At 41.2% G+C, this 15,171-nt stretch overlaps 1 protein-coding gene across 3 annotated transcripts in view; it reads right to left on the bottom strand.

Annotated features, from left to right (window-relative positions):
- Nucleotides 1-15,171, bottom strand: part of OTULIN (OTU deubiquitinase with linear linkage specificity) — a 56,953-nt gene that overhangs the window by 13,218 nt on the left and 28,564 nt on the right. The window contains exons 5-7 of one of the 3 annotated variants that reach the window (XR_004030406.1): nt 11,935-12,060; nt 9,284-9,553; nt 6,207-6,749 (exon numbers count right to left, since the gene is read on the bottom strand). Coding sequence is in view for 2 of the 3 variants with exons in the window: in XM_030813921.1 (XP_030669781.1) it covers nt 6,555-6,749; nt 9,284-9,553; nt 11,935-12,060 (591 nt within the window). In the remaining variant the exon portion in view is untranslated. Of the gene's footprint in view, nt 1-958; nt 6,750-9,283; nt 9,554-11,934; nt 12,061-15,171 lie in introns of those variants that run through there. The other 2 variants (XM_030813921.1, XM_003263171.3) reach the window with 2 other exon arrangements.

Here is a 15,171-nt window from a genome sequence, read left to right as displayed (position 1 = left end):
CACCGTAATTCAAACAGGTAGAGGGAGAAAGTGCATTTCTGACACTGAAAAAGTGTATCAATCCAAATGAACAGGCCACTGGAGGAGGAAAGTGGTTTGTTGTTCACAATGGGGAGGTCTTTCTGCCGCACATGACCGCCTTAGCACTGCCGTCTAATGGATGCCCAGTACCTACCCAGTGGGTTCTTCAGAAGCCCAGCTCCATCTTGCAAGACTCCCAGACTCTAGTTCTTTGACAAACAGGAAGGCAGAGCTCTGCTGACTCAAACTTCATTCTCTATCCCCAAGATACTTCTGAAAGTCCAGTCTTCCCCCATCTTCAGAGGATTAACTTCTTCCAGTGACAGCCTGATTCATAAGCAATTTGTTGAAGTTCTTGCCATCACATTGCTGGGTACATTTCCAGCAGTGTAAATGGTTCATAAAGAAATGTCTCACACACAGCAAACCTCTTTGCGGCAAACCCACAGCAAGGCTGGGTCAGAACTGGGGATGCAGCCCTGCTTTGCAGGTCTGGAGGATCTTCCCCTAATAAGTGCTAGCACCTCACTTAACCCACACCACCACTGAGACAGACTGTGTGTAGTAAAGATGAAGAAACAGATTTAGGGAGGTTCAGGAACTGTCCAAGCCCACCCTTTTAGTGGGCAGCGGGAATGCTATTGAATCCAGACCCAAGCTGATAACTATGCGCCTAATTTGGCTGGCAGGGTTGGGGGCACTTAGTAGGGGTTAAGCACTGTGCTAACTGCTTCATCTCATCTAACTCTTCCACACTGCCCAATACTGCCTCCCTAAACCCTTGATTCCTCTGCTCACAATGGCCAGGGGTCAAGAATCAGCCATGTTGACATCATAGGTCTGCCTTGCGGGTGCCAGAAAGTTAGAGCCCAATGCAATAGCACAATCTGCCAAAGTCCTCAAAGGCAAGCATTTGACCACAGCAACAGAGCCAGGCTTCTGAGTTGTATTTTCTAAGTTTATTTTTAGTTATTTGTTTTTACAGTCCTCTGCAGCAAGGTTTGCTAAAGTGGATCAACAGCAAAGCCCCCCCAAGTCGGTTCAGCTTCTGACAGTGAAGACAAGAGACTCAACAAGCAACAGAGAAAATTCTGGCCCCAGGAGCCAGGCATCTGATCGCATCTGCAGGTGGGAACCAAGGCCCAAACTGCACAGAGCCTTGGGGGCATGTTTTTCAGAGCAGGCGAAATTTTGGACACATGCTGAACATCTTACAGTGTAAACAGAGGCACTGCTAAACAAGCCAAGATGAGCGCTGCCAGGTTCACACAGTGGGCTGCTCCGCCAGCCTCCATTCACAATGGCTTACCCACAGAAGAAAAACATCATTGCCACTGGCAGAGGGTCTAAAGTTGGCTTGTTATCCTCTCCGAATTCATAATACAAAAAGTTAGAAGTGGCTAAAATGCAGGCAACAATACCAAAATATATTTATAAAACAACGGAAATGAGAAAGAAGCTTATTAAATACATTCATTTTGACTTTGTTCCGTTATCAAAATACTCAGAAGTAACCAACATTACTGTGGATTGCTGCGGTTCTTATAAGGGGTACAATGTTTTAGCACCATTTATGTGAATACAGTCAAGGCATTTTTCAATATGTAAATGAAAGCTCCTAAAATTAAGTATAAAATATTACTTTGAAGTTCAGAATTAAGCTCAAATACTTCTGCTTACTGGGAGAACTGCCAAGTCCACTGCCAAGACTGTGGACATTTTAAACCCTGTGTCCCTTCCTTGTACTGATGCATGTTTTGGCAGTTTCATTTCTGACCCAAACTTATACCAAACAAATCAATGAGATTAATTGAGAAAACACAGTGTCCTCCTCCATTAATGCTACTGAATGCTATTAAAAAGCATTCAAAATGCTTAAACAAACTGGTGGCCATGAGGTCTGAGACCAGACACACATCATAAATGATGTATTGATATAACATTTCAATACAATTAATGTATGTGTTTCTAGACTTAATAACCACTCTATGTATTTCCATTATACATACCAAAACCCATTCCACCATTCCCGGTAGTAGATTTCAATATACCCTGAAAAAAATTCAATACATGGGGCCAGGCGCGGTAGCTCACGCCTGTAATCTCAGCACTTTGGGAGGCCAAAGCAGGTGGATCACCTGAGGCCAGGAGCTCGAGACCAGCTTGGCCAACATAGTGAAACCCCATCTCTACTAAAAATACAAAAATTAGCTGGGAGTGGTGGTACACGCCTGTATTCCCAGCTATTCGGCAGGCTGAGGCAGGAGAATTGCTTGAACCAGGAGGCAAAAGTTGCAACGAGCTGAGATCGCACCACTGCACTCCAGCCTGGGCGACAGAGCAAGACCCCATCTAAAATAATATATAATACAATACATGGAACAGTTCACCTCCACCCTCCCAGAATACTGCTGAGTCCCAAGCTGCGAGGACACATGCACATAAAGGTATGCTGTGACTGCAGACCAACATACATGTACACACATGCACACACACACACACACACACACACACCCCTCCTGGTCATGGGCAAGCCCACCTCACACCTACCATTAGTGACTTACAGGAAAAGCCAGAAGTGGCAGGCTGTCAAACCAGTTTAGTTTTGTTGCTTTTCATGGCTCCAAGTTATAAACTGAATTACAAAAACATTAATAATCAGTTGCCCGTGTTTTTCCTCACACATTCACTAAACCACTGTTCTGTTCAACGTGGCACTGGCTCCCTGGTCTTTCCATCCTCTTAGATGATGTCACAAATGAGGTTTCCCGAGACAGTTAAGCATTAAAATACATACTTCTGTTAAATAAGGGGCTTACATTTTAGAAATAGGAATTTGTAAACTGTATACACGTAAGGCCTTCCATTCATTCAGATTTTTATTCTTCTACAACTTAAGCACAGGAGGTCTGTCTGGCATCTGTGGTTTTGTTCCTGAATGGCATTTTAATATTTATTCTAGAATTAGTTCCTCCTTCTTACAGTTTCTTGGACCATTTTTAAATTACTTGATATTGTGCCCTGCCTTTGCTAAACTATTTGGGAATTCTATGTATTTCACACACATTTCACATTCACTTCACACACACTGAGGGCTTTCTTTTTAACTACTCACAGATCTTACATAAAGGCATTTCTATTACTGCATGTCTACAAGTAAGATTCCCCAATGGTTTATGCTTCTGGCTTTCAAAGGGGAGTACCTGCGAAGTACTGCTTAAGAAAAGGAGATAAGAAAATGATCCAACTGTACTTTAGTATCTGAAGAAGACACATTCAGGAAGTCTATGTAAGTCCTATGTAGATGCCGAGATGGCAGGAGTGCTGTATAATTAAAGGTGATTCAGCACTTCACAGCCTCTCTCTAAAAGATCTTCAGGAAGTAGACTAACTCTTAGGTAAAACAGCACATTGGGAAGAGGGAGGACACGATGAATAACAACACAAGATGAATAACAAAAGCAAAGACCAAGTACATAAAAACTCACAGGGGCTTTTCCCAACAGAGGTGTTAACAATTCATGTGGCTTGACATTTTTACCTGATAAGCTCCAAAAGTAGAGGGGGAAAAAAAAAAAAACTTACCAAGGCAATGTCTGTTCTCCTTAAGCAAAGAAAATCTTATCAGACACTAATTGAATATATAACGGAGTAACAAAAGTGTAAATTGCTAAATAAAGAAAAAAGGATTCATCTTGTTCTGTGCATTGAAAACATTTTCATCCACTCTGTATTCTACAGAAGAGGAACTGCAAACACTTTCAATCAAATCCGGGCCTGAATCATCAGTTAGAAACCATGTATTACTAGTTTCTTGTTCTCTAATGTGACTATCATTGTTCCTTGTGGATGGATAAAATCAACAGATGTATATAGAGAAGGGGCTCAGGATGTAAGGAGGGGAATCTGAAAATGTTCTGGAAAAGCAGTGTTAATTCCATGAAGCATAATACAGGGAAATTATTTTAGGTTTAAATGCACCTTAAATGAGCTCACAGGTATAAAAGTCATGCCTGCTTAAGATGGAGATAACTTTTCTGCCAATACACAGGGTCCAAAACTCCTAAACTCTTGCAAGAAACTGTGGGATAGAAAGCTAGGCATAGTATAGTTCCTACTACATTCCTTTCTTCTAGAACACCTTATCATTTTGAAGATTGCTCTAAGTGGAACATCCTCCTGAATCCATTTAATCTCCATTCAACTTCTAATCTGCTGCTGTCACCTGACCAGCTCAAGACCAAGAATGAGAAATGGAACTAAGATTCTGGGCAACTGAAGCCGCATATTGCAATAAAAAAAAAAAAATATTTTTAAAGTTGGTCAATCATTTCTATTTCCTGAAGTACTATTTATTTGAAAGCTTTGCTTCTCTGACACCATGATCACACTAAACCTAAACAAGAGTCTGACAGATTCTGACAAGGCCTTCGGACAGAAAGCAACATAAAAGAAACACATTCTTTTACCCAGAAATCCAATTCAAGTTCACTAAGATTAGAACATTTTCAAAATGCAAGGATAGATGACTATTATTAACATGAGTATTCTTAAAATTCAATGACATATATAAACTGATAGTCAGATTCAATGTACCTGAAGGGCACAGATCCCTACTGCTATGTATGTATGATCGAAATGTTTCGAGTTGTGCTTTAAAAAACATCAGAAATGAATGGTAAGCATTTCCTGCTGTACAATCCCATACACTTTTCTACAATGAAAAATCGAAGCCAATAAGAAGTCATTATTACTTTAATTTGGCTTCTAGGTACCTTCTTATTCAAGGCACAATTGCATTTCACAGTGAAAAACACAAAGCCTCTCCAATATATTCACACACATTTAGAGCAGAATTTGATTTCAACACTCTAATCAATAAACATTTAGCAAAATGTGGTGAATATTACTGATGAGGTAATGGGAGAAAGCTAAAGTAACAGTCTGAATAGTTTTGTACATCCTGAGTTTTCTTAACTAAGACTTTATTTTTAATTAAAAACAAAATTTACATTTTCAAAAAAGGATTGCCTCAAAAAAAAATAGATAGCTTCTAAACTATATTAAATTGGACCAAATAAAGATTTTAATTATTATAAAACAAAGCTCAGTACTTCAGGGAAACACCACCTCCACAAACGTCGAGCCAATTCAGGGGCTGCCAGTAGAATCCTGAGGAGTGATGTCTCCGGTTCGTGTGAACACCATCTGCAGTCCACACCCCTTGAGGACAATTCAGGCCATAAGGCAGACCATGCTCAGCAGAGCTGCCCCTTCACCACCCCAGTCACCACCCTTAGCCTGACGGGGCAGGCGATGGCTCGTAGCCAGGAAGGCTGCCTCCCTCAGGCTTCCCAAAACCAATCAAGGGCATACACGGCTCAGCCACACTTTTGCACTCATATTCCCACATGCTTCTGCTTAAATGTACTCATGAAAAATTTTAAGATGGTTTGCTGTCACTCATCCCCTGCCCCAGACGGGTTACGCAGATCTGGCAATGGACACACCCTCCAACACAGCATGAAAAGAGCACAGGAAAACCCAGGTTCAGCTAAGCCCTACCTCAAAGTAATTTGGCCTTGGGTTCCTCCTCTGAAAGCAGGTGGATACAAACTGTTTGGCTATAAAATTGTGAATCTGTGGAACTGTAGAATAATTAAAGCTTCGAACACTAAACCACAAAGGCAAGTAGTGTCTGTCCACACTGATGGGGCACCACCTGCACCAAGCCCCGGACTCCAGTGCGCTGGGGGCATCAGACACCTGTCATAGTCACAAGAAGCAAGAAGTTATAGGTTCCCTCACCACTCCCTCCTACGCTCCCCCAGTCTTCAAAAATGCCTTGAAATAACCCACTTTGGGACCCAATTCTTAATCTGCTGCAAAACAATCTGCTTAAAATAGCCTTAAGATGTAAGTCCAAACCATTGCTCTTCCCTTCACAAAAAGGAGAAGATAAGATTACCAGAGGCTGTCATGACTATGCCAGTAACAGATCCATCCCAGAATTATACCACTTAAAGCAGACTGTTAGAGGCCCCCTAAGTGCAGTGGGCAGCACGTCAGTCTCATAATCTCAAGGTCCTGAGTTAAAGCAGACTGTATAGGAAGATCTACAGAAACCCATTACTACTAAAGGGGAAAAAAAATACTGTACTTAAAAAAATTAGAAGCCAGTTTACCATTAGAGAGAGTTTTGATTTGAGATATAAAGAACATATTCCTCTCCAAAACTGAGTTTCCTCTCATACAAAAGTATTTGCCTTCTGGAGAAGATATGGTTTGCACCGTCCAACAGGTGTGCTCTGAAGGCCCCCACTGAAATATATTGCATCATAGATGAGGGGAAAGACTTGGTTAATTTCTCTTATCAAAAGCTAGTCTTCAGGACATCCTGTCCAACTTGGCTCCCAGGGGCCCAAGGGTTCTTCTCAGAGATTGTTCTTAGAGACCCCCAAACCTGCAGCCCAAGCCCAGGAGCCACCTGTGCATCTTCGCCATGTCGCCAGGCTGTCAGGAGCATGTGTCTCTCATAGACTGGTCTCCTCACACACTCTGACGGGGATGTTATAGTGCCGATCGTCCTCAGCAATGAGCGTTACCACTGGCCAGTCCTTGGGTGGGTCGGTGGGGTAGACTGTGATGAATTCTTCTGTGTTGTACTTGGAGAGCCGGTACACCTGGATGGTGTGGCACACAGCATAGGCAAGAAGGAACATTTCAACCTGGGAAGAAGAGCAAACGGGTATTCTGAGGAAGATCACACTGCAAAATGTGGCTTAACACCATGTTCCATCCATTATCCCACAGTGCACAGCAATGGTGAAGCCACAACCTTTTTACTTCCTGCTTTGGGCCCAGCCCCAATCCTTTTCTTTTTTTTAAAAAAAAAAAGGTGGATAATCAAGAATGGATCATATGTCTGATAAGGGTCCTGTATCCAGAATAAAGAACTTTTACAACAATTAACAAAACAAAAAACCAAATAAGCAGCTTAAAAATTAGGCAAAGGATCTGAACAGACACCTCTCTCCAAAGAAGATATACAAGTGACCAAGAAAGCACATGAAAAGATGCTCAACATTGTGAGTCATTAGAGAAATCCAAATCCAACTACAATGAGATAGTACTTCACACCCACTAGAATGACTAGAACCAAAAAGATGACAATGGGGAGTGGCTGCTTAATGAGCACAGGATTTTCTTTAGGAGTGACATGTTTTAGAACTTCATATAGGTGGTGGTCACTGGCAGTGTATTAAATGTCAATGAGATGTACATTTTAAAACGGTCAGTTTTATATTATATGAACTTCACCCCAATAAAAAAAGTCAGAAGTGTTGGTGAAGATATGGTGAAACAGGACACTGATACATTGCTGGTGGGAATGTAAAATGGTGCAGTTGCTTTGCAAACAGTCTGGAGGTTCCTCAAAAATGTTAAAGCAATTCCACTCCTCAGTGTATACCCAAGAGAACTAAAAACATATGTTCACATAAAAAAAATTATACATGAATGTTCATAGCAGGGTTATTCACGAACTAAAAAGTGGAAACAATCCAAATACCCATCAAACTATTGAACAGATGAATAAAATGTGATCCATCCATACAATGGGATATTACTTATCAATAAAAAGGAATGAAGTACTAATACATGGTGCAATATGGATGAAATCTTAAAAACATTATGCTAAATCAAATAAGCCATAAACAAAAGACCACATATTATATGATTCCATTCATATGAAATGTCCAGAATAGGCAAATCCATTGAGACAGAAAGTAGATTAGTGGCTGCCTAGGGTTAGAAGGAAGAGAAAGTGGTTACTAATGGGCATGAGGTTTCTTTTGACAAAATGCTCTAAAAGTAGACTGTAGTGATGGCTGCAAAACTTTAAAAGAGTGAACTTTATGGTACGTATATTTCAAAAAAGAAACTGAAAATTTCTTATTGAAAAAAAAAAAAGAATGGACTCACCATCACAGCAGACCTTATAGGGTCTCGGAAAAGACTAACTTTAGTGTAATATGCAAACCATCCTCTATAAGCCTTTTGACTGCAAGGTGCTTGCTATGGTTCAGGAGACATAAGTAACCCACATTATGAGTACAGATAATTTTTGAAAATAACCATCATCAGCCCTGCCTGACCCAGCAGTGACCTTCAGTCTACACTCCTTCCTACACACTTGGCAGTAACAGAAGAAGAGACCTTCACACTCCAGGACAGCTCAGAATGGAACCTAACTCAGCTCTCTAATCCTTGCAGTAGCTGTCACGGCACCTGGGCCTTTTTAGAAAAAAGGAGGCACAAGAGTCAATTATGTAAGTAGGAGAGTGGCACTTTGATGAACAGCCTTAATGCTACTTTAGCGGTTGGCTATTCCACTAAAAAAAACCTCATTAAGACTTTTTAGGAAAATGAACACATCAAAGATAGCACAAGGTGTGGTGACTCAACTATATTGGCTTAGAGATAGTACTGCACTGGGTTTCTGTGTAAAACTCCACACTTAACAAATCTGTAAAAGATCCAAGAGTAGGCTGAACTCTACTGGCTAAGGTGACTCCATTTCTCTTTTTAATGCAGCTACAGCTGCCAAGATTAAACAAGACCCTTCGAATGGTTCTTCCAAGTACCTCATTTATTTGTAACCTCCCAGAGCCAAGAGTACTAATCCTATCCACTCCTCTGAAGAATAAAGCCCAGGCTGAGATAATGGTGGTGACTGTAAAGTACGCCCACAATTCTTTGGTACCCCTCATTCAAAAAAGTGGAGCCAAATTCCCCTCCTCTTGAGAGTGGAATGCATCAAGTAACTTGTTTCTAAAAAGTGGAAAACAATGTAACAGTGTGTGACATCCTAGATTAGGTCATAAAAGGCATTTTGGCTTCTTTCTTGCTCTCTGCTTAGATCACTCTGAGAAGCCAGCTACCATGTTGTAAGGACACTCAAGCAGCCCTGTGGAGGCCTATGTGCGAGGAACTGAACCCTCCTACTAACTACCAGTAAGGAACTGAAGCCTCCTGCCCACAGCCACATGAGTGAACAACATTGGAAGTAGATCTTCCAGCCCCAGTCAAGCCTTCAGATGACTGCAGCCCTGAACATACAACTGCAGCCTCATGAGATCCTGAGCCAGAACCATCCAACTAAGCTGTCCCTGAATTTCTGACCTACAAAAACTGTGACATCAAGTTTGATCAGTAAAGCTGCTTTATTTTGGGGTAATACATGCTCAAAAGCACAACTTACCTGTTCAAGACCACCAGTGTGTCCCACCTGGTTGAGGTGGTTCCTCAGAAGCTGTCCTGGGTCATTTGATGTGTCCCGAGCAAACAGAAGCACAGAGAAAAATGGTACTTCCTTTCCTTTCTCTTTATCATTATATAGTTCAATGGCTCTGTTTAGCATTAGAAATTTTACAGCTTCATAGAGGCTATATTCCTCCTCCTCGTTTGTGAATAGTTCATCACAAGCTATCTGTCTTGCTTCAGCAGTTCTCATTTCAGCCAAGCCTGCCCACTACAATAAGAAAGTTATGTAATAATTAGAATTTTTGTTCTAAAAATCCCTGGTATAGTACCATACTATGAGCACAAAATTATTTTTTAAAAGTGACCATCGGTCACTTACCAATGCTCACAACATTCAGGTTTCCAAATTAAAAAATGGTACACTTTAAAGCACACAAACTCCTTATTCAGCTTTTTCTCCCATTAATTTGAAAGAAAAATACAATGCAGTAAGAAGCACTGAGGCTGTGGAAATTTTGACTCCCTTAACTTCCCAGGCGATGAGATTGAACCAGCCAATCAGAGACATTTATAGAAGAGCTAACACACGTGTGTGAAGCTGTGAAGGGCAGCTACAATTACAAGGGGCTTACAGGAGGGTTAGCACCCAGAAACATAAAGCCAACCCTCCTAAATGGAAGAGAGGCAAAAAAGGGTGTCGGGGCTCCTGAATAATAATTTACTAAACTTATCTCTCTAACCTCAAAAATATAGATGAACTTCAAATGAATAAATCCACTCAGGAAACTCTTATTGATTCCGGATTAAGAATAATGTGTTAGGTATTCAATGAATATAGGCAAACTCTTTAAAAAAGAAAACCTATAAATATATGTGCTTTTAAGTTACAGTGAATGAGAATAAGAGATGCCAACATAAATACCATTCCTTATGAATAAACAATAACTAGTGCCCCTCTCAAACACCATTATGGATTTTAAATCCAAGAGTGAATTTCAATGGTACTGACTGCATACAATTCCCTCTAATATTTGGGCTGAAGGCTGGTACATGTTTGTCTGTATCTCATATTTTCCAAACTAGACCAAGTTGCCAATCATGGACATGGCTCTAGAGTCAGTCGGGATGGAATCAAGGCTTCACCACAGAGCAGCTGTGGTGGTTTTTTTGCAGGGCATTTCAACTGAGCTCCTGGCCTTAGTTTCCTCACCTAAAAAACAGGGATGACCACAGCAACACCACCTTCATAGTTGTGAGAATTAAATAACACATGAAATTTTAGTGTGGAGCCTGGCATAGAAGTGTTAGTAATGCTGGCTCAGATTATTAGTAATTTTAACCTTATTGCAAATTGGCACCACTCAAGCATTCCCAAAAATGAGGGTCTAATTATAGTAGAAAAACCTAATAAAGCAGAAATAGCAATTTCACAAGACCTTAAAAAAATGAAAACGAAATTGTGACCCGTGGTTGCTCTGAAGGGCCCTCTCGTTCACTCCCACAGGGCTAGAGCCCTGCCCTCAGCCTTCCACTAACCCAAGGACTGGGGAACACAAAATCCTGCATTCTAGTCCAACAGGTAAAAAGAATGGAATTTCCCTCTTCCCTTCTTTCGCTCCCATTTCTTTATAGTAGAAGAAAGATAAAACTACTGGAATTCCTTTGACAGTATATTTTTCAGTAAACATTTCTTATCTTTCTAAGCAAAAAGTAGGTTCCAAGAAGTCAGGGCCTTCAGTTCACTAATTCAATAAAGCACTAAATGAACACCTATTATGTGCCAGACCTGCTGCTAGACACAGGGTGTCAAGGAATGCACAGGACAGTCTCACGTGGAGCTGAAAATCTAATGGGAGCAGCAGACCATACGTGAGTACAGAAATCACTGCTTGAAGTACGTGCTAGGAAGGACCTTGAAAAGTCCATGTTTGACCCCCTCTCTACCTGACCACCCTCCACTGACACCCTGGCGCAAGTGACAGGCCCTCAATCAGGGTTCTTGGTGAAAAGGACTCCAAGCTGCTCAATGCAAGCAAGCTAGGGGTCATGTAAGCCAGTGTGTAGGCAGGACATCCAACCCAGAGGAGACAGTCGAAAGCCACAGAAAGGTAGAATTTCAAAGACCAAATCAACAGGAATCAGAAGACCAAGTTCTCCCTACAATTCTCTTTCAGAAAAACTCTTTCAGGACTGTTTTCTAAAGACAAGTTACTAAATCTACTAACTGGAAAATCACGGAGAAAGAAAATAAGTCTGATAAATATGGGCAGAATCTTAAAACATGAGCATAATTGGAAAGAATTTAATAAATTACTAATGATATAAGAAATAGGAACCAAATTATATTCTTGAAACATAAATATGACTTGGAACAAAGACTATTTGTTAAGGTTTCCTCTTAAGAAAGTCAAACACTTCATTATTTGATACCCTAGTACATGGCATCTGCTGTAAGAATATATAATGTTGGTACTTCCCATTTTACTAAAGCCCTCGTGGGAAGAGTTTGAGTTCATTTAAAACCATTTTGCCTAAAAATCAGCCAAGAGCATTTGAAAATCCACTGAGTGAAGACTAAAAACTGGTCTTCTGGGGCAAGCAAGAACAGGAGCTTCACCCTTATCAGACAGGACACTACAGGTTCCAAACCTTCTTCCTCAGCAGAGTAAGGGACTCTTTAATTTTATCAACCAGGTCCTCGTTCTTCCCATCAAATTTCAGTCCAAGTTTCCATTGCTTGATCCAGTTGTATTTGCTGATGAGTTTTTCTGGTAACTAAAACATCAAGAAACAAAGAGATAAAGAAGTGTTAACATTCCAAGAAATCCACCACACAATCCAAGTTGTAAGAAACCACAAAGTCTATAAAACCTACCTTTGTTTCCAGAATTAATTCTGCAAATCTGTCACGTGGGTTTAGGATGGAGGACCTAAATCTAGAAGTCAGGAACTTAGAAAGTACCACCCTGAGGAGGGCTGCTGGAGTGAAACGGTGCTTTTGGTTGAGCCAAAGCACAATCTGCCTTGCAGGACTCCAACCACGGCCAGGACATTCCACAGCAGGCCATGCCCACAGCACATCCTCACACCAACCACCTTCAGGCTATGGGACTCACTGCAGCCTCTCAACCACCACCTAACACATGGCTAAGGACAGTGCTTCTGAGGATGTGAGAAGGTCCAGGGTGAAGCCAAACCTGCTCCTTTCCCAATAAGAAAAATAAAACCTAGTTTCTGGTATTTAAAAAATCCACCAAAAAAAGGTAGAAAAAGTTTTGTTAAATAATGTTAACACATATACTCAAAGTTTTAACAGTCAGAGAAATGACAGTATGTCTAGTTTAACTGTCTAATCGATATATTAAGATAAAACATACAACTGAAAATCAGAGGCAGGGGTTAAGGGAGCTGTGCTCACTTAGTTCATGAAAGAAGTGACAGCTGAACTACATTGCTAGTTTCCGTTTTTTTTATTCCTGGAGTATTTGTTACTTTGTTTCCCTCTAGTTATCAACAGAATCTGCAGTTTGAAAGGCAAGCTGAGGCACAGCCTGACTGATGACAGCATGGGAAGTAAGACTCTTCCAACAGTCTTGGGTGTGTCAGGAGAAAAATCCTAGAATTAGGCTGGGCACAGCTGTGTCACTTCACGGCTGTAAAATTTAGAAAGGAAAAAAAAGTTCACCTCCAAGTCAACAGATCATTAAAGAATAATTAAATCCTACAATATCCTATGAGGAACCTGACCTTGTTTAGCAGTTATTAATACAGTTTTGCCAGTACAGGCAACATAGCAAGACCCCATTTCTATAAAAAAAAAAAAAGTTTAAAAATTCACTGGGCACAGTGGCACGTGCCTGTATTCCCAGCTACTCAGGGGGCTGAGGCAGGAGGATCACTTGAGCCCAGGAGTTTGAGGTTACAGTTAGCTATGACTGCACCACTGCACTTCAGCCTGAGCAACAGAGCAAGACCTCATCTCCAAAAAATTAAAAACTTTATATAGCAAGAAAGAAATGAATAAAAATAAATACATAAAATAAAATAAATACAGTTTTAAATGAGGCCAAATCTTCCATTCAACTGGAATATAAGACTAAAAGACCCTTTCATAAATAGTAATTCTGATTGTACCTTCTCAACCTAGAGCAATCGTGTGAACTAAGGTGGTTTCTACAAAACACAGAACCACGATTGGGATGTAAATTACTTTTCACTGTGACCACAGTGATGGCAAACTACATCACTCACTAAGGGTGGAGAGAGACTTCTCCTCCTCATCTTATTAGAATAACAAATGACCACCCACCTAAGGGCTGCACCAGCCCACTCCGTGCCCACACTGCCCTGTGTTTCGGCAACATGTGGCAGTTCTGCAGCAAAACCCTCAATTCAGTCTCTCAGATTTATCACAAGAACCTTACATGCCCTCAAGTGGCAACAAGCTAAAATTACAACTGGGCACAAAGAACTACAAATGTGCAGAAAATACTGGCTACACGGAAGTGAGCTGGGAAATGAAGTGAAGGGAAGCCCAGAAGACCGGCTGAGCATCTGGGGACATGATACAGTTATCTAAAAAGTAGGCACAGTACTCAACTGGATTACTCAGGAGACCCTGAAGACCTAACTACACAGAGAGAAACAATTGTTTCTGATTCCTTTCACACACCGGTCAAACAGTTCAGGGTTGCAGACTTCCAGGAAATGCAAAAATCCTTTAGACAATTTTAAAAAATGAAGCATGAAAAAAGCCATCAGAAAAGAATGAAGTCAAATTTATTCAGAAGAAAAAAGTGAATACAACTTTAAATGCTTTCAGAGGTTAAATGCTTTCAGAGGTTAAATGCTTTCAGAGGTCACAACACATGGAACACACGTAAATAGCCTTTGTTTTCCACTAAGCACAAACTGGACTTCTATTAGAATAAAGAAAATTTAAGCAAGAAACCAGATTTAAACAAGAAACAGTGATTGGAAATATTCAAGAATAAAGTAGGTAATTAGCTTAGATATCATTTTGTTTGTGACTAAACTATAAAACAGCCTGTTTTCTCTAGCGCCTGCCGGTAATTCTTGATACCACAACAGACAGCAAATAATAAAAATGTGTCATCCCCAAAACTCACAAAAAAATTTTGATACACAGTCTATCTCACTCTAAGCAAACACTGTCACAGTCTAACCAACTCAGAGACATTACAAAATGTAACCAACTTGGCAACCAAAGGATTGCTCTAAAGGATGCCCCCTCTCCGGGACCAAAGTGTTGTCCCACATTTGAGAGCCAGGCTAGGCCATCTCCATAGCTGGGGTGAGGGTCAGATGATCTGGCTGCAGCCAAACACGGAGACTGGGATCTGGGCAGAAATGGGAACAACAAACAGGACACCCGGGCAGGATGACAGGAGGTGAGGGACAGCCGAACTGTCAGAAGGTCAATAAAGACAAAGCTCTGCCTCACAGGCAAGGAACAGAGCAAGGCCAGCAAAGCTGAGCAGCAGCAGAAAGGAAGCCCGGGTCTCTTTCACTGAGCGTAGATTAAGGGGAGGGTCACTCAGTCTAGCTTTCCCAGCTCCCTTTAATACCCTAAAACCAAATGATGTTCTAAAAGACAGAGAAGACAGCAACATGCCACAGAGAACATCTCTCCATCTGCAAACAGAAGCAGATAAAGCTAGCTAAAGGTTCCACCCCTGATTTATTTGTCACGCTGCAAGAAATGCTCACTCAACAAAGCCCTTGTCACAGTGGACCTTCCAAGGGAAGGGCTGTGGGGCCGGGGGGCCAGAGTGAGAACAGAAATGGAAAGGCATCCACAGGAGGGTCTGCGGGCCATCTGGGAGATCTGCACAACCAGAGTAAGCTTATGGGTCCCTTCCTTCC

The sequence above is a fragment of the Nomascus leucogenys genome, chromosome 6 (assembly GCF_006542625.1).
Source record: "Nomascus leucogenys isolate Asia chromosome 6, Asia_NLE_v1, whole genome shotgun sequence".
Taxonomy (NCBI): domain Eukaryota; kingdom Metazoa; phylum Chordata; class Mammalia; order Primates; family Hylobatidae; genus Nomascus; species Nomascus leucogenys.
Note: the sequence above shows the minus strand (reverse complement) of the source record. Positions and strands in the feature narration are given on the sequence as shown.